The following is a 24550-nucleotide window of genomic DNA, read 5'->3' as shown; positions in this document are numbered from 1 at the left end:
TAAGAAAGTAACACCTTTAAATAAAATTTTCAAGCCTATATTAAAAACATAAAGACTGATTCTGGGAGACACTTGACTATTAGCAACTCAGAATGGATGTAACAGCCCACCTACTTCATGCGCAGGACTGAAGTTCCAGCTTTCCTAAGGGTTTCCTCCTGGCTGCTTACATGTTTCCTTCCTCAGCTTACTCATGGTCATCTAACTCACACCATCTCTTTGTGAGGTGCTGAACTGCCTGCCTCAGAGCTATGAGCTCGATCAGACAACAGACTGCAAGAAGCAGGTGCTGCCATAGCCGTATCTTCTTGTCATTTAGCTTCAGGCCAGTCATTGCTTTTGGAGGATTATTGCAAACTTTAGGCAGCAGAATAGCCAAATTTACTGCCCAAATTTCACCAGGTATGTTACTTTCTGAACACTTTGTGCAGGTGCAGGTAGCAATGACTCCACGTGAGCCAGTGAAAAAATGGGACTGATAATTTAAATAAAACTATCAAAAGAACAGAGAGTCATTATCTTGTTTTTAACAACTCAAATTTTCAAAAACCAAAAGCACCCTGATAGTATTAATTATCTCTTCACATTTTTACCCATTGTGCTTGATATGCACCAGGAAAAGGAAGTAAGAACAGTAAGAGGAGTAATTAAAAATTCCTGTGCCTCTATTCTTGATCACGGGTTGAAACCTTTCAGTGCTTCCAAGACTGTAGCCTTTTCTCTCATGTAGTTTAGTGCTTTAAGGTTTTTCCAAGTTGACAAGTAATTCAACAGAAATTTTTCAGATCACTGTTACAGATTTATCACCTTAAACAATACTGTGACAGCAAATGTAGTTCTCATAAACTAGAGCACTTTATATTGTTTATAGGGATGCCTGCTGCAGTCTCTTTAATTCCTGTTAAGTGAAAAAATCACTACCAGGCTTATTCCAGAGTAATTAAGGACCACACTTCCACTTCCATGGAAAGACATTACATAAATTAGTTGCCCAATTCAACGACACATAAAAAGATCATGGCGAGCAGCCCCAAGAAGATCCATATTTTGGATATTTTATTCAAAAAACCCAAAAGTCTGGAGTACAGAGCCTGACTCCAAAGCTATACCTAAGGAGAAGACCCAAATTCAGTCCAAAGCGAGCCCATGATTTACATGCAAGTATCAAGCTCACCTTAAACTTGCTAGCCCTAATTCAGCTAAACGCAACCTGTGGCTATGTGAGAAATGCAAAAGCAGCCTGAGAAACTGCATAAATGCTCACATAGCTAGCAATATGGGCACAGCTCTACCACATATAGCACTCCTGGCAAGAAGAGGGAAGAAGGAAGAGGAGAGAACAGATCTAAGGAGAACTAGGGGAAAAGGTCAAGAAATGGCCATTTTGCTATGCTCAGCCTCTCTCCACTGCCTGCTATACCTATGGCTGGAGCCAGGCCAATGTGCAAGCAAGGGAAAATCTGTAGCAAGGTCTCAAATGGTTTCATTTGTCTGCCTTATCCCAAACCTGAACAGTGCAGAGATACAAACACATCTTAATACCTAGAGCTGTACATATTCTACACTCACAAATCTGTGGTTTAGCGATGCAATTATACACAGCCTGGCATATAACAGTAGCTATTTTTTAACATTTTTGGAAATAGCCACTTGCTGTGTCATGTATTTTTTTTTTTGTTTAAAGGTACTAATGCTATAGCATGCATGTGTATCACACAGGTCTATTAAAATTACCATTAGCAGCAGATAATCTTAGAAATTACAGCACTACTAAACTAGGACTGTTTACTGGCTTGTTAAATACAACTGTTGACTAATTTGAGTCTAAGGTCAATAAGAATACCAGAATTAGATGAGCAAGCCTATTAATTACATTTTAGTAATATCTATTAGAGCATTTATTTTCCTGGGGTTTATGTTATTATTCAAATCTTCTCATTATACATAACTCTGGAAAGATATCTGGGCTACAGAAGTTTGGCCAAGAAGATAAGGTAATGATAAAAAAATGCTTAAGGAAATTTGTGTTAATGAGTTTCTTAAAATCTGATATTCTTGTATGATTCATAAAATACATATTATGTCTATATAGTAAAGCTCCTTAACTACATAAAAAAGATTTTTCATAGAAGATAAACTGTAATAATATCACTAGCAAAATTAAAACTTATACAGTAACATCAGTCTTCAGAAGTGTTTGGAGTTTCTGTTTTCTTTATGGGACAGTAACAAACTGTTGTTTCAAAGTAAAATGCAAGACTTCTAAAAGACCTGTACCCAGAGGTTACTCTTGCAAAGTGGAACTATTTCAGCTCTTAATACTTTTCACTGTCACAAGCACAACAGGAGCTGCACTTCATTCCCAGTGCAGTCAACAGTTTTATTGCTGATGACAACAAGCAGTGATTCACTAGGACTTTCAGAAATATTTCAGTGTGCATCAAGACCTGCCAGAGAAAATAAACATATGTTGTTGGGGTTTTTTTCAGGGATAATAGATCAGCCTCAGCAAAAAATGCCTGCATACTTAACTACTTTGTCATGTACATATAGAGGAGGTGGTGCCACTTAGTATCTTCCATCTTATCTGGGCTTATCCTTAATCCTGTGTCTGTTAACATTACTAAATCCCCACAAAAAGAAAAAACAATATGAAACTGGATAAGCTTTTGGTCCATAATGTAAGTATTGTGGATCAGGATTCCATGTACATCAACCAAACAGATGTCAGTCAGCCTAATTCAACAAGCAGCTTCATGAACTACAGATCTAGTAAAGCCTGCTTACCAACAGATCCATATTCCACGTTTGACTGTGTCTTCCTGCTGAAACTCTTCCCTTGGCTGAAGTATTTTAAGGACATCTTGTCCACATGGGTTCTGTAGTGCCTAGCAGGTCATACAGACACAGTGATACTTTTCCCCTTAAGTGGGTAATCTAGTAGGGTCTCCCTGTTCTGTCCAATGGTCAGTTTTCAGAAAACCTGTTTACCTGTATCAGTTTTGGTTAGAAGAATCACCTGGGACAGAGACACTTCATGACTGCATGAAACCCATTTCCCTAAGGAAACAGGAAAAAAAGCCTATCAAGAGGATCCCACCAATTGTCTCAGTTATCTTTTTCCATGTCTACTTGCCCATACAGCTAGGAAGATCTTCCAAACATCTATTTACCCTGCTTCAGTCAGCCTCTGAGCCTCCTTAAATTATTTGCTTTACAAGCTCCTTGTAGCTCTGTCGCTCTTCTCTGTAATAGCTTCCAAGATGGGTAGATTCAGTGTCCTAATCTATATATAGCATTCCGATAGATGCCTTCCCAGCAGCTCAAGTAACAGGGAAGCGGTATAAAAATCTAACACAAAATTCCTTTCGATCCCAGGATGAATTCGCTTTGCTCTGCTGCATTATATTGAGGTTCTGCCCCAGCACAGCCACTAGATCTTTCTGTGCAAATGTGCCTCTCAGCCAGTAAGTTCTTATTGCACATTTCCACAGCCAGCACATATGCACTTGGCTTTATGGAGTTTCATCTTTTACAACCATAGTTCACTGAGAAATTGTTACACAAGTAAACACACAAATTCAGACTAGAAGACACCTCCCTTATATCACTACCTGATGATATTAAAAGCTCTTTACTTTTTTAATGACTATATGAAGTAATATGTAAGCCTAATAGGCTGACAAGATCTTGTTCACACTCTGCCAGTGATTGTTCCACATCAAGGAGAGCAGTTACTGTTTAGGCAGATACAGACATTCATGTCCACTTCCTTACATGAATTAATTGCCATTCTTTGGAAAACACAGGTGCAGGAAATTATTAAATTTCATTAGCAAAGCAATCAGCCCTGCTCTCCGTTCAACTGTTCTTCCCTATTACAAGAAAGCATCTTCCAAGTCCAAGGCTTGGCCTTATGACTTCCCAGTCTCATTAGGACTTTAACAAAAGCAAGGAGTTAAGTGCTAAATATATCTAACAAGGATAGATGGGCTGAAACACACACCTGAATACTTGGCTAAACCAGGGCTCCTGTGAGGAACTGAGCCTCTCACATGATCTTAATGTTTTGTAGGGCTAGATCCATGGTTTTCCATGTAAGTAGCAAAGCGAGCTACTCCATTTCTGTCCCACCAAAAGACACTGCGGTCCTTCAGGGACGTGTACTTACGCTAAAAAGAAACAAAGCCTTTCATTTTAGCTGATTATTTTTCTTTCTACTTTTATAAATAACTTTGATCAGTTCAGCCTTTGCTAAATCTAAAATGTAAGTAATCTAGAAAAACACAGTCAAGAAGCTGCACAGACACAAACTCTGCCTCCTGAAGTTCATGAACCACAAATTGCATTTGGGTGTGAAAGTAACCTCATTCTTCTATTCTGCTTTGGGTGCATTAGTTCAAATCTTAAGTGACCTTCCAAAGTGTATCTTCTGATCATCCCCAGGACTTACGTGCATAGTCATGTCACAGTCTCTGGGCATATGCACTGGTGAAATTACATTAGATGCGCTCCATGCATGCACCTAACTGCACTGTAGCTGCTAAAACACATTCAGCCCATGGAATCAGATTAGAGCTACTCAAACCTGTCACTGAGTGTGGTGCATAATGTGGACATCACACCCTCGGCAACAGCTCACTCAGCTGACAGAGACACTCTGTGCTACTACTTACCACAGAAGACACAGCCAGAGTCCATTGTTAGGACCAGGACAATGAACCATGGTCTTTTTACCAACTCACATTATGTTCTTATGATCTGACAGTCCCCCACCATGCATGTCCTATGCTCTGCCAGTTCCTTACCATACATGTCTTATGTAGGGTCTATTAACAACAGAAGATCATTACAAATCTGTCTAGTTAAAACATTTTTAATGAAGTAAATGGTAAAAGAGAAAAATAAATTAACAATTACTTAAATTAATACAAATTGGGCCGTTTTGATTTAGAAGGCAGATGCTATTCTTACTCACATGTACTGTAGGTTGACGTTTTTCACAAATGCCTGACGGGACACAAATCTTAAGCCTGAATCCACCACGGTCCTGTGAAAATACATAAAAATCTTAGGATATTCGTTTAACTATAATGGAATTCTTAATTTATAATAATGGTTAAAGTAAGAGTGCAGATGAAATCTCAACAAGGCTGAACTGCAAGATTTACAACTATCCTCTGTAACACAAAAAGTCAGGCCTACACTCTGATGAGGCCTTTATATGCTTCTATAAAAGAAATGAAGAAAAAAAAGATTTATAAAATATACATCTCACATACTCACAGATTTTTAAGTCCAACATAAAATCCAACTTCATTGTCATTGATACTTTCTAAATTTCGCTGGTTTGCGATGTAACTGTTGAAAAAGCAAGACACAAAAAAGTATGAAAGTGGATCCTTCCATGGCTTTGACTGTTTAGAGTTGAAGCACTGATGTCAGAAAGACAGCAGTGATTGCTGACCTACTGCCATTAACACTAAGGTCTAGTTAGAGCATTTATAGAACAAAAGTGCTCCTTAAAATATTCCACATCATTTAAATGGTACTTTGTGGGACAGGGCTGGAGGAGAAACAGTTGGGTTTTACACAGGGGAAATGAAGCCTTGTTCATCAAGGAAGCAAGTCACCCTGAAGGCACAGTACATAAAGCTGTATTACAGTGTCATCACTTTCCAGGACTCGCTTCCCTACCTCATGGATTTTCACAATAGCAAAAGGGCCAACCTGAATGGTGGCAGTGGAGTTACCCCCATTTACAAGGAGGAGGGATCAGACTGCCCTAGCCTCTTCTCTCATGTTGATAACTTCATCACTTGTTAAACTGATTTTCTCCATGCCACAAAGTAGCTTCAGTTTTATCTGCAGCGTGTGGCAACGGGAAAACTGAGGAAATGGAGTCTGTACTTCATGATGTTACATACACAAGCAGAAATTAAGAGGAAATGTCACAGTAAACCAAAGCTGAGTCCACTCACATACCATGAATATCTGCCTGAATCCCAAAAGGATGCGGGCATGCAAGCCAGTCCTTTGTATTATGCTCATGTGAGAACTATGAATAACCAGTGACATCCCACAGACTTGAAATCAAAATGTGTTACAGGTAATGCATGGGATGATATATAATCTGTTACCTCTTCTGCAGCAAGAAGAAAAGTTTCACAATGCAAATCATGCATTCTTCTTCTAGGAAGAAGAAATCAGTAGAAACTGCAACTCAAGTAGTGTTATGAGCAGAAAAGTAAGCCTGATGTATGAGATGCCTTGCTAAAGAGTCCATGCACTTCAAAAGAGAACCCCAGTCCCAGAAAAACTTTAAAGAGATTGACCCATATTTTCATGAGAATCCAGAACTCCAGAACAAAGCTGCAAGTTTTCCTAAAAAGGAGTCTTTCTTTGCTAGAATAAAGTCTGTCTCCATTTTAAGCATTTTTATTATTAATATTATTTAAAGGGAAATCTGGTGAATTGGAAAGACAGTGTATTGAATTCCCAAAGGCAACCTATCTCAGCTGGTGTGTGGAAGAAATTCACTGTGTGCCCACATCCCAATAAAAGCTTGAGAATTGCATTTGGGCTCTCCTCCAAAGCTGCAAATCTGACTTGCACTATGCTCTTGCCAAGTACCAGGAAAAGTAAAGCTTCCCCTAATGGGATTCACTCTCTTGGGAAAAAGAAGGGCAGTAAAAAGACAATGTATGATGCTAGACAAAACACATTACTATAGCATCATATGACACCAACTGCTCTGTAGGACTTCTTAGGATAAGGTTAACACGGTGTACCCATTACAAGATAATAGTCCTTCATATTTTATGTTTCCTTCCTTGTTTTTTTAAGGCAATCTGATTTACTCTCTTGGGGTTTATTAATCTTTCGTTGTTGTTGTTGTGGTTGCTGTTTGGTAAATTTACATATTTTGCCAAGTAAAAGCAATGAAGTAGTTTACAAAAGACTGTCAATCCTTCCATTTGAGTGTCCTCCAAGTGAATGACCACACTTCCTCTGAACCTGCCCTGAAGAAGAACTCATGATTTAATTATCACCTTCTCTGTCACTTGGACCTATTAATACTAAAATAAAGTTATGCAAGACGTATGAAGATATGCAAGACGTATGAAGATACCTTCCTCATCCTGCCCTCAGTGTCCAACCAGACAGAGGTAGGGAAAACGTGGAAGAGCAGAAATTGAGGAAAATGGACAGAGAAAAACAGAGGAATAAGAGACTCAGAATAGTAAAAGAGAAGAAACTGAGCAATGACTTGTACTAGCTCAAGATTAAGCCATCAAAAAGCCTCTGACAAACACTGCCAGAATGCAGATCCATCACTTAAACACATTTATCACCCATCTAAATCTGACACTGCAATTTTAATCATAAAAACATTTAACCAGAACCTCCCACTAGAAGAAGTTCCATAACTTGACATAACTTATAGTGTTGCACAGAAATATATTGGTGTATTACATCCTGTGGTAAGCCTCAGCCACTGTAAAATAGCTTAGCTCTGCTGAAGTCAATGGAGCTACCACAGTTTATATCAGACGCAAATCTGAGTATGAGCACAAAATCTACATAAAAAAAAGATCAGTGTTGGCCCATTAGGGAACAAACCAAAAGGATGATATTTTGGAAGAAGTGACATGAATTTATGATCTTTTCTTTCCTTCTCTTACGGCATTCCTTAAAAGAAAAGTGAGGGGGGGCATACTTTACTCTTAGCTGCTGCTAGTTTCTTTATGGTGAATGATTTATGATTCCAGTTCCTAACAGAAAGACCCAAAAGAAACCACTGATTTTCCATAGCTATACCTTTGAGTAGGGACCTAGAAGAAATGGCTAAGTGCAACTAACTCAAAACAATAACTGCTCTGCAATGCATTTGTAAAAACACCCTCTGTACAAAACATGACAGTAAAGTGAATTTCATGCAGTTGGAAATCCTTGAAGAAATAGTGGACAGATGTAATTTACCATAAGCAGGTCATGTCCTCTTATGCTTAACAAGTCTGTTTTAAGTTAAGCCTCTGCAGCTATTTCATAGCAGTGAGAAAGAAAGGAGTGCAATGATGTAGCTATACACTGTAAGGGGACGTTGTTCTTTTTAATTTAGAGGGAGGTTTGCAATAAAACCTATCCCTAACTGAAGTCTATTTTTACCTTTTTCACAACTACTCTACCTTGATGTAACTTATCATCAAACATTAATACACTAAAAGCTCTGACTTGTGGTGGGAGACACTGAGAAATGTAATTTGTGTGCCTGGCCTTAAGAATATCCACCCTGTTCTTTAACTGAACATTTTTACTGTAGCACAGAAGAAAAACATCCTGACTCACGGCTGGCTGAAGTCACGTGAGGGGCTTGGAAGCTCCCGCTGCACACCACAGCAAAGTGTAGCAATGCCAAAACCTGGCTGGATAGCACCCAGTCACATCACACGTATCAGCTCACAAACACAGATTTCTGCCTACAATACTATTTGCTTGATTATACTATAGCATTCTGCCTCTCCTCCAGTGAGTCATCAGTAAACAATATTTGTTTTCAGATCTTTAATTTCATCTCCCCTTTGTAAACTACTGATTAATTCTGATAAAGGCATTCAAGAATCGCACACCTACTGACTGCACATTGCAATCTACGATAACATGCTCATCTCAGCACACTTCAGCAGCTACTGAATGTCACACACTCATACTTCACCACTTCTGCAACATTCTGGAAAGGATATTTAAAGATCCTATTGTAAGAGAGTGAACTCCTCCAAATAAGCTCTCCTTCAAGAAGGAGGTCTTCACTTCTGCTTGTTACACATGAAGGACTACAGTCCGTATAAGGTCAGTGAAGCAACCCCTGAACTGCAGCAGCATGAAGAGAAAGCAGATTCTGCTCTTTAAAGCAGTCTAGATTAATTTGTGCCTCAGTAGCTCAAAAGAGGATTTCACTCTAACTTTCAAATATTTCCCTTAACCTGAAAAAAAAAAACCTGGTCAGCAGAAGTACACCTTCCTAACTTACTTCATTTACTTTATTTCCTCTGTATTAATGTATGTTAAGGTATACCACTCCATCTGGAGCTATAAAGACATGCTGGAAAACTAGAGCACACTTGTCTTAACAACATAGATGCAAGCAAATAACACTGTAATTCAGCTCCAGAAGTCTTTCTGTTGCCAGAAAACTCCCTTTATGGGAAACATATTTTTTTAACACTCCAAAAAAATAAATCAATTATATGTCTAGCTCTGAATCATACAGCTGGGAAAAATTTTTTAAAATTAATGAACATTCCCTGGTGAAATATTTCTGAACTTTGGGAAAACTTTATACTCTGAGTTATTTTTCCACTAAATCTTTAGGGAATAAGGCAGCATACTTCAGACATTGAACTGTGAGTAGATGAATTACCATTTAATGACAGGTCACGTATGTCCCTGGTCTACACTACTGTGAGAGCTACACGGTAACACTGACAATTAAAACACTGCCAAGTTCTCTAGGGCTGTATGTTCTTACAAACTCGAACGTCAGATCAGGTTAATCAAAAGGTATGCTAAAACTTTCAACATTTTCAACACACCTGGGCTGATTCATGGTTATGCATCAAAATCAAGCAACATTTGTAAGCTTGACACAATACTCGATGAAATTGGGCAGATTCAAATGAGTTTCACTTGCAACCCCTCTGAAAACAAATTTTAAATAATGCTCGAGGGGTGTGAACTCACATAGTTTGAAAACGAAGCATGGAGATACATAATGTTGCGTATCAGGAATGCCAGGTTTCAGACAGATGTAGGGACCTCTGCTCAACCAGGAAATCTTTCTACGTAGGACCAAGCTTCCCCTAGGAAGGAAACTCTTTAACAGCAAGCAAAGAGCATGATCTACATACCTACAAGTGGCAAGTTCCCTAAAAGTATACAGGCTTGCTCCAATTATTTTATTCTATTTTGCTGTCTCCATCTGGTACCATCAGTGTCAGATTTCACGAGGCCAATCTCAAGAAGAACTGCTGCTGCTAGAAGCATGCCATAATTTAGGAAAGAGGCAGTGTGTTGAGTTACTCCACGGTGGACTTACCTAGCACTGAACAATTTTACAAGCAGGTGCTCAACTCCTTGGTTGTCTGGTGTCTCCTGACAAGTTCTGAGCAAGTGCTGTCGTGGTATTATTTTTTTTAAACTGTGAATCATTCTTTATTTCACAAAGAGTGAAAAACTGATTGCCACTACCATAGGCTCCTTAAGTCATACTTCAGTTTTTTGGTTTTTTTCCCTCCCATTTATTTAACCATGAGTCAGAGAAGACTACAGGAGGTAGCTCTCCACGTGCCAGTACAGCAGCCCTGGAGCTGATATAATTAACTCTGGGATCTTTCTTCACAGCCACAGGCACGCACATTTTTTAAGTAAACCCTTCACTACGCATATCCCAAATTCAGGTAATGTGCTGTTCAGGGCAATGTGGAATTCAGCATCTCACAGCCAAGGTCACAGATCACCGTTACCTTCAAGAATTCCCTATTCTTGATGTGTGGCTGCATCAACTGCCAGGAAACAGTGGGGCTCAGGCATTCTGCTCTGTGCCAATATACTATCATTATCCAATTAGTAGTATCCAATTAGTAGCACACAGGTGTCATTGCAAATTGCTTCTCCAAAGCCATTATCCTGAACACTTAGTGCCAACGCACCAGCTTAAAGCAGGAGAAAGCAGGAATTCAGTGGAGATCCCAATCTTGTTTTGGCACTACAGGAGCAGATCCATACTCTTGCTTACGACTACAGCTCCCTGGGAAATGGAAAGCCCATGGTCTGCCAGACAACCTTAGCTCCCTGTTTACAGTATGCAATCATGAATGCAAAAGTAAAAATAAATGAACATGTCTGCAATGCAGAGTTTAAGGAAATGGTTACTATATTTAGAGGCAGGGAAAACGAAACATAATGCACCCTTGGGCTTACTTACGTTTCTAGTTTGGCTTTAAGGTGTTTGCACTAATATCTTCAAATAGCAGACTACCAAATCAAGCAAACTCTCAAGATGTTTCATGCAGCTTTCCAGATGTAAGAATCATGCCCTTGACGAGCTCCACCTTCAGCATTACTTTCCCAAAAATGCATGCAAAGCTTATTTAAGTATTTTCTCCGTTCAGAGACCTGTCCTCCCCCTTGAGCTCCTTGAAGTTTGTACATTTGATATTTCAACAAGACATCAATTTTTGACATTTCTCCAGAGGAGAACTGACAGCTACAGTCTAGCTTTTCCTTAGCAAAGATATTTTGGAAATATTTATTTTATTTTTTTTATATAGTCAGAAAGAAGTATCAGCTGGCCAGATAATAACCTATTTATTTTAAAAGGTATGTCTTAATCACTGACCTTATGCATATCTATAAAACACATTTAATCCACTGTGTATGAAATAATCTCTGCCAGCTGTTAGGAAGAAGTTTAAACTCCTGTACAGTCTCTTTATAGTATGTACACTAAAGACCGCACATTAAATTACACAAAAAAAGGAGAGTAGTGAATATGGCTTTTCATTAGCTCTCAGCAGAAAGCAGACAAAAGACTAATTAATTAATTATAATAATGATCCTAATAATTCTAATAATAATTATAATTATTATTTGGCTTGCAAGGACGAAAGAGCATCTCAAAGGAAAAAATAAATATAAATACATGTAACATTTCTTTCTCCTACAGAACCACCTAGTGCAGTTACTTTTCAAAGATTAGTAACACAACCACTCTTTTTCAGCATTTGCATACACCACCTCTGTAGCTGTCACTGTCCTTGACACAATTGGAAACAGCAGAACATCAGTTCCATAAGATTGCCTCTAACCATCCTTTATATGGATTTTTTTAGGTCCTTCAGTGAATCAAAACATTAAGGCATCTTGGTTAATGTCGAAACTAAATTCTCTTCTTACCAGGCACCCATGCTCATGCAGTGACTTTGTGGAAGGGATGTCTTAAAGTGAGTGTCCTGGTTTCAGCTGGGATAGGGTTAATTTTCTTCTCAGTAGCTGGTGCAACGCTGTGTTTTGGATTCAGTATGAGAATAATGTTGATAACACACAGATGGTTTTAGTTGCTGCTAAGTAGTGTTTATACTAAATCAAAGACTCTTCAGCTTCTCAGGCCCTGCCAGCGAGAGGGTGCAGAGGCACAAGAAACTGGGAAGGGACACAGCCAGGACAGCTGACCCAAATTGGCCAAAGGGATATTCCATACCATACAACGTCATACTGAGTATATATGCTGGGAGGAGTTGGCTGGGTAGGTGGATCGCTGCCTGGGGACTGGCTGGGCACTGGTCAGTGGGTGGTGAGCAACTGTACTGTGCATCACATGGGTTTTTTTCTTGAGTTTTATTTCCCTTTATCTTTTTGTTATCTCCCTTTCCAATAGTCATAGTTGTAGTAGTAGTAGTAGTAGTAGTAGTCACTTTATTGCAATTGTTAAACTGTTCTTATCTCAACCCACTGGTTTTACCTTTTCCCAAATCTCTTCCTTCCCACTGAGGGGCGGAGCAAGCAAGCAGCAAAGTGGTACTTACTTGCCAGCAGGGGTTAAACCATGACAGTGAGTTCCGCATCCTTCAAAGCTGGGTAAGCACTTGTTGACACAAGCCAGCGCTTCACAATGTTTTAAGTCTTTTTCCTATCTCCAGGTTTTGACACTTTCAGTATTCCCTGACTCTTTGACTCAGTGTAAGAAATTCCCTCTGAGTTTCCCTCTCAGGTCAGACTTCCCCCTACATATATTATTTCCACTGTTTGACATTAATACCTGGCTTTATTCAGTTTAACATTACTTGCTTTTGGAACATCAAATATTCTGTTCAATTTGCTCTGATATTCACTGGATCGTTGAGACATATGTCCGTAAGTGATACACTGTCCACTGCACGCAGTACACCTCATGCCAAATACAGAACTAAAGGTAGTACTTCCAAATGATGGAGTGAAACTGCAAAACTTGAAGCCATCTATCCATGAAAATCCATCTACATCCTGTTAATGCATCAAATTTGCTGAATAATTTGACTCTTGACATCTTAAACAATATTGCCCTTTCCATAAGCCAGCAAAATTTTTCTTTCTTCTGTTTTTATTTAAGCCTTTAGAGTCTACATATGGTCATGATCTCTTCCCTTTTTCTCTGCAATTATTGCATAGAAAACTCAATTGTTAGATGCTTCTCCATTCCTCAAAAGATACCATCTGCTGCTGTGGTTTACACTTGATTTCCTAGCCTCTTTCCCAAGACCTGTGAAACATCTTGTGTATCCCTCACCACACATCTGTGTATTCTCCAAGACATATCTTGTCTTTTAATGGAAGACATACATAAATACAACTTCACAGGTTATCAAATCATTCCAAAAGGGTTATACATTGTCTTTTTGACTTTCCATGATGTTGGCTCTCTTGATGTTTACCTCAGTCTTCTAGGCCCTGAACAGGTTGCTGCCTTATGTATGTTTATTATTTATATTTAACCAATGCCCTTTTCAGAGAGCATTTCCAGACCAAAAAAATTGCTTTTTTCCTGAAGTCTTTCAGAGGCGCTCTTCACTCTTCCACATTTACGTGCTTTTCACAGTTCCTTCTTTCACTTTCGTTTATAACAGTTATTTCTATTCTGTTCTTCATTCTGTATAGTCCATTTCTCCTCATTTTAATTGGCCAATCTTTTGAATTTATAACTTCTTCCATTAGTATTCCTAAAAAAGCTCCTCTTCTTCACTTGAAGAATCCTGTTCTTAAGTAGTTTCTTACCTGCACTGCATATATTAGCATAATGATGTGTTTATTACACTTTCTGCACATTTGTCCATAACCAGAGTATTTCTAATACGCACGCCACTTGCTGCCACTGTTTCCATAACCTTCCATGTTCCTGTACCTGGCCAGTCTGACTTTGGGAAAATTCTCTCTTGCAACGGTACACACCGACAAGCATCCTGTGTCTGTCTTTAAGGTTTCTCTTTGTATTTCTGTTCATTCTGCTGCCTGACATATATGAATTGACTCTTCTAGAGTGAGCTGAGCTTTACTTAAAACCTCCCTCACAGAACCTCCCTCATAGACATCTTTACTGTTATACTTCAGGAAAAAATATGCTCTTTTGTAAGCATTCACTTTCCATTTTACATAGTTTCAAGTCTTAGATCATCCTCTCTATCATTTTCCCTTCAAATTAAATTCTCACTCTGCAGGTACCTTTTTCATAAGGTGACATCTTTTGCTACAGTAGGCTTCAAACTTCTATACTATTTCTGCAAAGCTGCCTTCCCCTTTACCCACCACTATTTTCATAGCATTCTGCATTTACCTTTACAGCTATTGCCCCTGCCACTGCTTAGGAGTAGGGTAGTATTTTTCTCATCCATCAGCCTGCATATAGTTCCCTATAGTTTTCATGTCCACACCATACTGCTGCACATACCTTTCAGCACTCCTCCAAGCTACACAACCTGGCAGCATTCCCCCCACCCCAGGATGTGCGTGTTGAAGGTGTTCACCTGCAACTATACAAGATCAAGCAGACATCTTGATGATACTTCCAGCTGTTAGGACTCTCACCTCCTAAACCTTTCACTTCAGATGATACCCAGTGTGACACGCAAAACTGCTTCAAGTTAAACTGTTTGTTAGAAGTTGTAAGAATATGCAGAAGTGCTCTACAGAGGCCAAAAACTATGCATACAACCAGGCCAAGCAAACAGAAGGAACAACTGCCCTGTCTCCATGCAGAGACCCATGGAGGGTTGGGAGAAGCGTTCAGGGCAGGGAAGATGGACAGAGTCTTTCTTCCACCCACACCCACCTCCAGGACAAGTGGTATCTATTTCTGCAGCTGTGCCACCTAGGTCCATGTCCCCCAAATGAAACAAGCTCCATGCAGAAAACATGGTCCAGGATCTGCAGTGCTGTCTGGCACAGAAGTAGTATACAGCACTAATATTTTTCTATTTAGGTGCCTTGATGTCACATGGATTTGTGCTAACTCAAAATGTTTGTAGATTTATTTGAATCTAACCTGAAAAGTTTAACATCTTGTGTATATGTATAAATAAAGAGTGCAATACAGTCTTCAAAAGATAATTACATTGCTACCACTCTAAACTGTAAAATACTTCAGTATATGCCTAAGTATACTACATAGTTAGTCCCATGAAGACAACACAACTGCTCCCAGCAGAAAAGTACAGCATATGTGTTTAGCAGGTGAGGATCACGGTATGCATATTGTGTTCCAAAGCCTGTTTCTAAAACTTACAAAGAGGCAAGACTGGAAGGGGGGAGTAGGAGATGACCGTGCAATAGACTATTCACATGCCTAATGGGAGGGGGGGCGGGGGGAAGGAATTTCTCCTTCCTGAACTAGACCTACATTCAGCAAATAGATGCACCTGTTTAAAAATAAACAAAAAAAACCCACACACACACACAAACAACAAAAAAATGCAACCCATGTCTGTGTGAGGCAGATCTGGAAGATCTGGAAGGACCACAGATCTGGAAGAAATGCTGGAAATAATGCTCCAGTGGTGTCCAGCGGTACCAGGTTCAATTCCTTCTTCTCCTTAAGGGAATATTGTTGACCCCCAGTCTCTTGGAGGATACCATAAAGCAACCTGAGAGGGGGCAGTCTCAACCTTACCTGTTCATGCTGTTCTGATTTTTGCTGTAGTTGAGCATTCAGTGGAGGAGCAGGACCCAGCTGTCTCGCTAGACAAATAAGCATCACAGCTGCTTAGCTAAACAGACTGTCCTGCTCGCTGACCCAAAAGCACATTTAAATGTTCCATGCTAAGTAAGGCGACTCAGACAGGAAGAACCACAGCAAGCTCACATCTGTACACCATACAGGACAGTAGTTAAGATGCTGACATACAAGACCTTGGTTCATACCCATGCTCTGCTTCAGGCAGAGCAGCTCCCCACGTGCACTGCTGAAATGGTTCATCTGGGACCACACAAACATCTTAGTCCACAGTGTGACTCTGCTCACTAAAAGGAAGGTCTTGCTTTTTCCACTCACCCCAGTGAACTAAGTCCCCAGGGTCTTCTCATGCTCAGTGACAGGAGAAGGGTACGCCTCCATTAGATAATTTGCAGCAGAACCCTAATTTAGCCTCCTGAATCACTTCCTGGAAGAAGCCAGCACTCCATTGCTGGCAGGACAGCAGCCAGCTGAGTTCAGCGCCTTCGCTACACAGTTCATAGGGAGTTGCCAGATTTTAAACACTGAGGCCTGGGACAGTCCCAGCATGAGCAGCAAGTCCAGCACATGACACCCACTGCACATGCTGTGAAAAGTCCCCCAGTCCATACCCACTAAGTCTGACATGCCCAGTATGTGCACATGATTTATCCACATATGCCTGCTGTGCTGTCTGGCATTCAGAAAATCAGACAGTTGTTGCAAAAGAGAGGGAAAAGTCACGTCCTATACAATCGTCACATGGAATACAGCATCTGATTGTGCAATGTGGGACATCCACGCTTCACAAGGTATCTGCTGAATATGGCCTTAATTATTTTTACATGTATGGTTAGGAAATAAATAAGGTAAAAATACTTACAGCTAAATCTAAAACTGGAAGATTTCTTTTGGCTCAACTGTCAAACCAAAATGAAAAATAGGTAACTTGCCCAGCCCCAACTACAGCTCTATTGACAGACTCTTCCCTAAGGAGCTCAGAAGTGTTGCCATTTCACTGCTTTTCTGTTTCAGCAATGGACTAACCTTGATTAATGTATTGCCCTTCTTCTACATTAGACAACTGTATACAGTGAAATAGACACAAGCTTCTGTAGTGACGGCAGCTGCTACTGTTTTGCACATGGAAGTGCAGGTTCATTTCAATACAGAATTACCTGAAACTTTACAAAAGACCACTCTAAAATACTCAATCTCAACTTCCTCTTGTCCTCAACGTATTTAGTCTTCACACAGTAGGAAAACACTTGAGATCCAAGAAAAGCCACAACTCAAAAACATATCAAATGATGGAGCAACAGGCCCCTTCTCTTCTTAGGCAGGAAAATGCTTTGAATCAAAGTTCTTTTCATCCTTCCCATATTTCCTCTAAACTACTCTACCCTGGTGGAATGCTAATTGCATCCAGTTTTGTCACTGACTTTAACAAGGCCAGAAGCTCAGCCTCAGCTTCCCCGTGAAATAAAAGGCATCTAAGTACCTTGCTGGATCAGGACCAGGCTTAGCAAAAGGCTGGTTCAAGTCACACCACTCAGAGATTACAATCTCTGAAAATGCCTTGGGCCTTTGGCCTACCTTGTTCCACTTTCTCTCACTTCTGCAAAAAAATAGCACTTCTTCAGGCCTGGTCTAATAACAAAAGAATATTGATCTGAAATCTGATCTTCACAAATGTATCCTACCGATGACAACACAAGCCAGAAACAGGAATAGCTGAATCTGTATTAAATACATTTAACTTTCAGCTATAACTTCTGTTGATGAGCAACACTCAATGCAGGTCATTTTCTTCCAGAAAATAAAAAAGAATATTGCATATTCACTACAGAATTTCCATGGCATGGCTCCTTTCCCATTATGATTGTGCAACGTTATGGTTAATAGTAGATATGTGAGAAACAGGATCTCCGTATGCATATTTCAGGAGGGGGGTAGTTTAGTTTGCTTTTTGCAGTCTCTGAAAATACAGGCTCACAACTGAACAGGAATTAAGGTGCATCCCAATTCTATGTGGTTTTAATAGCAGCTGTGTGCCTACATACACCTGGATGGAGAGACCTTGGCAAACAGAAAGAGCAGCCAGTAACAGAGCATTCACATCCCAGGCAGTATAGGCTTTCAAACCACTGTGAATTTATTTCTCTGTTTGAAATGCATGTAAGTTAATGGATTTATACAATCAGTGATTCACTTTTTATAAGACAGTTTTCAAAAAGAGTTTTTTCAGATGTAACAAGATAAATTTACATCTAACATCAAGAAAGCATTAAGAAGATTTGAGTTCTCTGCTCTGCTTTTCATCTCTTGTTACTCTTCATTACTAGATACACTTATCCAGCCTGGGCAAAAAAATTTGGATGACCACCTTCATTGACATAGTGTTAAGACATTCATGCAGTGACGGATGACAAACACAGGAGAGAGAGAGCTGCAATAAATAAAAAAAAAAAAACAACAAAAAAAACCCAGAAAAACAAAACAGGGTGGGGGGGATTGTGTCAAGGGTCCTTCTTACTTTAAAATTAAATCCAATATGGAGAAATAAGGCCCTTGTTTAGTTATGTTGAAGTTTCTGCTTTACAATTTGGGATCGAGAATCTTGCTAAGCTACTTACTCCCTTACACTGTCGGCATAAAAATAATAAAAGAAAAAATAGAACCTGAGAAATCTGGAAAATGCCATCCTAAAGATATCACAGGCTGTAGTGCTGGCCCTCTCTTTTCTCATCAGTATGGAAAAAAATGGAAGATTCTTGAAAACAACATATTCAAGACCAAAACCTTAAATTCATATAAATAACTTTCATTTTAGGATATAAATCCCAAACCACATTCAAAACTCTTGAGTGACCAAAGATGTAGAAGAAGAGGCAGTATTCTGCCAGCCCAATGCTGCCCAATGCTGAGTGCCTCCTGAAGGATGCTGCCCTCCTCCAGCATGAGCTTTTGGCATCAGCCTGGATAAGGCAGCCCCAGTGAAGACCCCAAGGAGACCCATCAGTCCTCATCAACAGGAAAGACAAGGACTAAAATAAGCCATACAAAAGGTTTCCTGGGAGCAAAAAAATAATCCCAGTATACACAAAAGCCAATGCTTTGGGATGTTTTGAGTATTTTTAGAACCTAGAAATTACAAAACTGGTTTTCACAATGCTTACTTTCAACTCACCTTAACCAATTACATGGATTTTGAAATAAAGATTAAAAAAAAAAAAAAGACAAATTTCTAAAAGCAGCTATTATATCACCACTGTCCAAAACCCCTTTAGTGATTTGTTGCCTGATGCCTCATGTTTTATTATAAAATTCCAAGTCACCAGAAATAACTTTCCAATCCAGTCAAGCCATGCAATGCTGCACAGCGAAAAGTTGCTTTGAAGAAGAAAGAGGTGGGGGTTGAAGAGCCTTGTAGAGCATTTTATACTATGTTAAATCTGCAGCAGCCTAGGAATCTAAAATGAAAGAGACCCAAAATACCAACAGCTCTGAGCTTTGCATGCATTTAAACATGCCTTTTTTTTTTAGCACAAGCTCACATGACTTGTTAAATAATTTACTCTATAAATTACTTACCCTGTCTTATTTATTAACAATTCTAGAGTGCTTTATATAACTGCATTAGACATCTATTTTGTGGTTTTGAAATGTTCGCAATACACAATCACCTCTCCTTTAATAGGCAAAAGCTTAGAAGTCACCTACTATATTTCAGACAAGCAGTTCTGCCTGAATTAGAGCAATTAATTCCAAACCCCATTCACCTGAATAATCGTAAGTAAACATATTAATGACTTGATATCAGAACTGTGAAACTAGGCCAGGAATATACTTGCATTGCAAGAAGACACGTCAAAATCAAAGTCTTTGAAGAGTCATATACACTAAGATATACTGACAATACATTTTACTTAACAAGGAAATATTAGACCAGTCCCTTTATAAGGAGCCCTGAACACTTTAAAAATTACTCATTTACTACCCTACCTATACTTTTGCTCAAGTGATTTCACCAAGGACTATTTATCTGCTATTTTGCCTACAATGCATGGATTGAATAACACTTACACAGTCGTTTTGCTCTCACCACTCTTGGTCCTTGGCTTTTAATGTGAGCTTTAATGACTCATACGATTTTAACGAAGGATCTCACTCTAGAGTCCAATTTATCTCTAATAATATCAAAACTACCAAGCAATTATTACAGTTAAGCTCTGTCAGGATAAGCAATTTTAGCACTGGCACACGCTTTCCACATAAAGACCAGCCCATGTCAGCACTCTAGCCAACTGGGACAAATCTAAAATCTTGTTAGAGGCAGAGCTGCTTTTTATTCACCTTCATAGAAAATGATGCAAAAACAACTAGGAAGGGAAAGAGTGAGGAAGGTGACTAAGAAGAACACAAGACACAAATACTCATATGCCCTGCCACACCAAGTTTCAGCAGCTGGCCCTCACAGGGCTGATACAAAGTGTTCTAGGTATCTTTCTACTGCTCTCAGTAGATTTGGATGGGGGATCCAACCAGCAATCAAGAAATAGCTGGACTGGGAGGAGAGTGCTTCTTAAGCTCTAAACTGCGTTTTACCGATGGGCCAAAACAGAGCTGAAGCATCAGGTAGTGGAGGCTGCCCAGCATGTGGGACCGCAGGTCCATTATTTCTACCAGCACCACCCTGACTTTCTCTCCCACTTTTCAGAGCCAAGGGGAAACCCTTGCTGCCCACTCACATCCTGCCTGCCGGGTGCCATCTACCTGGCCTGCTGCCAGCCCCTGCATCACCACAGGTTTCACATGCCCACCCTAGCCATGCAGTTAATCTCAACAACCCCCAGTGCATGTGGCTCAGGTGAGGATCTTTACTCAGCCCACGTGCCCCAGGCACCTGTGGATGTTTTGCCCAGGACTGCGGGATCCACTCCTGTCAAGAAAAGGACATAAGCAACAACGAAGGTCTGGCTTCAACAGACACTCAGGAAATACATGGGAATAAATCACTAGAAATTAATCGTCTTGTGCTTTTCCCACTCTTATTTATACCAAGAGTAATTCTGCCAGAGACCAATAAAATTGTGCTCCTCTATCTGTAGAGCACATATAAGAAAAATCAGACCTGAAGCTTCCCAAGTAAAATGCAATGGCCCTTCCTTTTAAACCTGTTTCTTAGCTAGAATAAAGCAAGATGTGCAGCACTAAAAAGTGTTTCCACAATTTCTATCTACCATGTTAGAACGCTTCCCTACATATTTTACTGTTTACCGAGCTCCCACAATAAATACATGACAGCTACTGCAGTACAATTTTTAATTTGTGCCTATAAACTAATCAAAGGGCTTCTGTGTTTTTTGTTAAAAGTACACTTGAAAAGAACATCTTAAAAATGTGCAACAGCATCTCCTGAGAAATCCATGACTCAAAATTATTTTGAGATCACCGAACACAACAACATGCAATGTCACACAATGATACAGTAAAATCTGAAAAGAACTGTAAAGACAGTGATGCTCAAAAGACACAGGAAAATTAAAACCAAAAACATCAGCGAAAAATGACTAAACATGTTTTAAGTTGATCATGGCCGGAATACATATTTACATATCTATTTTCTCCCCTGGCCATTTAAACTGAGTTTTAATTCTAGGGGGAAATTGCTCTGTTACCTCCAAATTGAAAGCACCGGATAAGGCTAGCAAAGCCATGAAAGTAAGCAGAGATGCATAGATCAAAGCAGGTTGTTTTTTTTTAATGAAGCAATCCACAGAATACTAAACAAACATCTGAAACAATAACTGCTGTAACAACTCAAGAGACTGTTTCTTTACCATAGGTCCTAAAAATCTACCAAAGGTAGGCCATATATGAGCAGTAGAAATTAATATCTCCAGCTTTTTCCCCAAACACACGCACAGAAATGCAGCAAACTGACTTCAGCAAACTGCAGAAAGGTAGCCCAAAAGCTAGAATTCCATTTGAAATCACACAGTATTACACAGTATTTTTATATTGTTTCTAAAGGACACTGAAAAAGAGAAGAAGGATGGAAAATGCAAATAGTGAAAAATCTGTATAGATTTTGGAAAAAATACTCTGGTGTCTTTTACATTAAATGCCATGGAAAACAATCCAGAAACAATGGAGACTGAGAAATATGGAATGGACAAAACAGCTTGAGAAGGTGTTTTTTTTCCCCAGATCTATCGTCAACATGTCCAGTATCCAAAATTTTTTGCTCAGCAAGAGCCTTTGCAGCTTTGCTCAGGCAGTGTAGGTAGACACCACCAAGCACAGAGCTGCGAAACAATGCAGGATTAAACACAAAAAGCTACAGAACTCCCTCACCAAGTGTCATCTGTAGGCAAGCAAGGATGGCAGCAACACATGAGTAAGAGAGAAAAAAACCCAACTTTTTGCACATTCCTCACTATTAATGAGGGTTTCCTAATCCTCTAGCACTTGCTCATTCCTCTACAGGCTTAGTATTTTCTCCTTCCAGCCACCTTACTGAAGAAGGGCAACGCAGGCTCGCACGCCTACGGCCAGGGCAGGGAAGACAGTTTGCTCTCCCTTTCACCAGAATCTGCCGCACCCCCTCCTTCCCCCTATCCCCCACCCCCCCACCCCCACCCCGCCCCTTCCTTCTTGTTTTTTTTTTAATAGGAAAAAAAGAGTACTGGAGAGATCGGGGGGAGGGGGAGAAGCCTCCCACCAAAACTCTCAGTTCGCAGAAATAAACAGAGCGAAAGTAAAAAATTAAACAGAATAAAATCCCCCTACACCTTCCAAACCTGCCGCCGCCGCAGGGGTGAGGTGTGGGCGGTGGGCGCCCCGCGGCAGGGCCCGGGGCCGGGGCTGTAGGCGGCCCCCGCCCGCCGCCCCCGGTCCCTGTCCCAGTCCCGGTCCCGCTGCGGCCAGCGGTGGCCCCGGGCGCTCCTCCCGCCGCGCCGCCCGCCCCGCTCCCGGGAACCGCATCGCGGGCCATTAGGATTCATCATCCAAATGGGCTCGCAGCGGCACCTCTGGGAAGTCGCGTCCGAAGTAAATCACACCGGGCTTCTACGCGTCCGACCACCGCATCTGCCCGCGGAGCCGGTGCATTTCGGCGCGGGGGAGTTCCCCGCCGCCCGCCGCCCCCCTCCCGCCCCGTCCCCCTGCTGCTCCGTCCCGCCACCCCCGCGCCCGGGCTGGGCCCGGGCCGTACTCACATCTCGGTGACATTGTCGCCCTCGGCGCTCCGCTGCGGCACGGGGAAGGAGGAGATGTCCGACGCCGGGTCCGCGCACCAGATCCGCCAGGAGCTGCAGCGGCAGGACGCGGGGCAGCCCAGCGCGCCCCGCCAGCAGCCCAGCGCCAGGCAGCACAAGCCCCACAGCCGCGCCAGGCCGAGCCCCGGCCTCCGCCGCCCGGACACCATGCCGGCCCCGCTCACTCCAGCGCTGTCCCGACGGCCTCCGCCTGCTCCGGCCGCTGCCGGCGGGGCGCACGCCCGGAGGGTGCGCAGCCTTCCGCGCCGCGGGCGGGCACCCCGCAGTCGGGGCTCACATGGGCGCGCCGCAGCCGCAGCCACCGACGCCCCGCGGCGCTGCCCGCCACGGGTGCTCCGCGGCGCGGCGGGAGCCGGAGCCAGAGCCGGCGGGACCGGGGCGGAGAGGGGCGAGCGGGGCCCCGGCGCGGCGCGGCACCTGCCCCCGGCCCGGCAGCGGCGCCTCCTGCCCCCGCGGCGGCTCCCGATGATGCTGCAAAACGCGCGGAGCCGCGGGGGCAGGTGGCGGAGGCTGCGCTCCTACCTGCGGGGGCCCGAGCGGCCGCTGCCCGCCGGAGGGAGGGCGGGCGGCCGGGAAGGGAGGCGCAGCCCGCGGCAGCGGCAGCGGGGCTCGGGGCGCCGCGCTCGCTGCTTTACGCACCGTCTCCTCCTCCCTCCAGCTGATAATAAAGCAGCTCCGGCTCCTGCTCCAGCCCAAGCCGGGGAGCTGCCGGCAAAGTGACGTGAGGCTGACGCAGAGAGGGGCAGAAACTCTACAAAATGAGCCTGAAATCAAAAAAAAAAAAAAAAAGGCAAGCAGGGGAGGGAGGAGGGGGGGAGGGGGAGGGAAGGGAGGATGCCGGAGAGGAGATACCAATAGGCGCCTGTGCCTGAGCCTTCAGAAGCGCGCACACACACGCGCGCGCCCCGCGGCACCGGGCCGTAAATGCGGGCTGCCACCCCCACCCCACCCCTCGGGCGGACGGGGACACTTCGCCGAGGGCCACTGGGCATTCCCGCCAGGGCGGGATCTCGCCCAGCGGGTGATAAACGGGGATCTTGTAAGAGCCCCGTCAGGCGACGGATGAGCGACCTTGCGAAGCCTCGTTCTTTGCCCAAAACGCTTTGTCCTTCCCTTAACGGCTCCGCGGTCGGGGACGTTTTGCGTTTTCCTCCCCTACCCCCGGGTGCGGGTTTTCCGCAGCGGTGCCGCCGGTGCGCGGAGCCTGCCGCAGCGCTCAGCAGGCGCCACCGCGCGTCCCGCCGCCGCCATGCACCGCGCCCCGCGGCGAGGCCCGTGCAGCCGGTCCCGCTGGGGGAGGGGAGCGGCGGACAGCCGCGATTAGCCAGAGGGGTTAATTAACCCCTGACCGCCCTACGGACCGGTACAGTGCCCGCTTTGGGGCGGGGTGGGGCGACAAGGAGGTACCGTTCACCTGCATCGCGGCTGAGGCAAGTCCGACTTACATTCGTGTGTCACATATTCGCAGGTGCAAAGAGCAGCTGATGTCGGAAATTGGGCATAATAACGATGTTCTTCGCTTGCCATT

The 24550-nt window shown here is 42.4% G+C and overlaps 1 protein-coding gene across 1 annotated transcript in view; it reads right to left on the bottom strand.

The window, feature by feature from the left end:
- Window positions 1-23727, bottom strand: part of NTRK2 (neurotrophic receptor tyrosine kinase 2) — a 211382-nt gene extending 187655 nt beyond the window's left edge. Inside the window, exons 1-3 of the mRNA XM_055699474.1 lie at window positions 22963-23727; window positions 5287-5361; window positions 4979-5050 (exon numbers count right to left, since the gene is read on the bottom strand). Coding sequence (XP_055555449.1) covers window positions 4979-5050; window positions 5287-5361; window positions 22963-23171 — 356 coding nt within the window. The 5' untranslated portion in view covers window positions 23172-23727. The remainder of the gene's footprint in view (window positions 1-4978; window positions 5051-5286; window positions 5362-22962) is intronic.
- Between the last annotated feature and the right edge of the window lie 823 nt (window positions 23728-24550).

This window comes from Falco cherrug, chromosome Z (genome assembly GCF_023634085.1).
Source record: "Falco cherrug isolate bFalChe1 chromosome Z, bFalChe1.pri, whole genome shotgun sequence".
Lineage (NCBI taxonomy): Eukaryota > Metazoa > Chordata > Aves > Falconiformes > Falconidae > Falco > Falco cherrug.
Note: the sequence above shows the minus strand (reverse complement) of the source record. Positions and strands in the feature narration are given on the sequence as shown.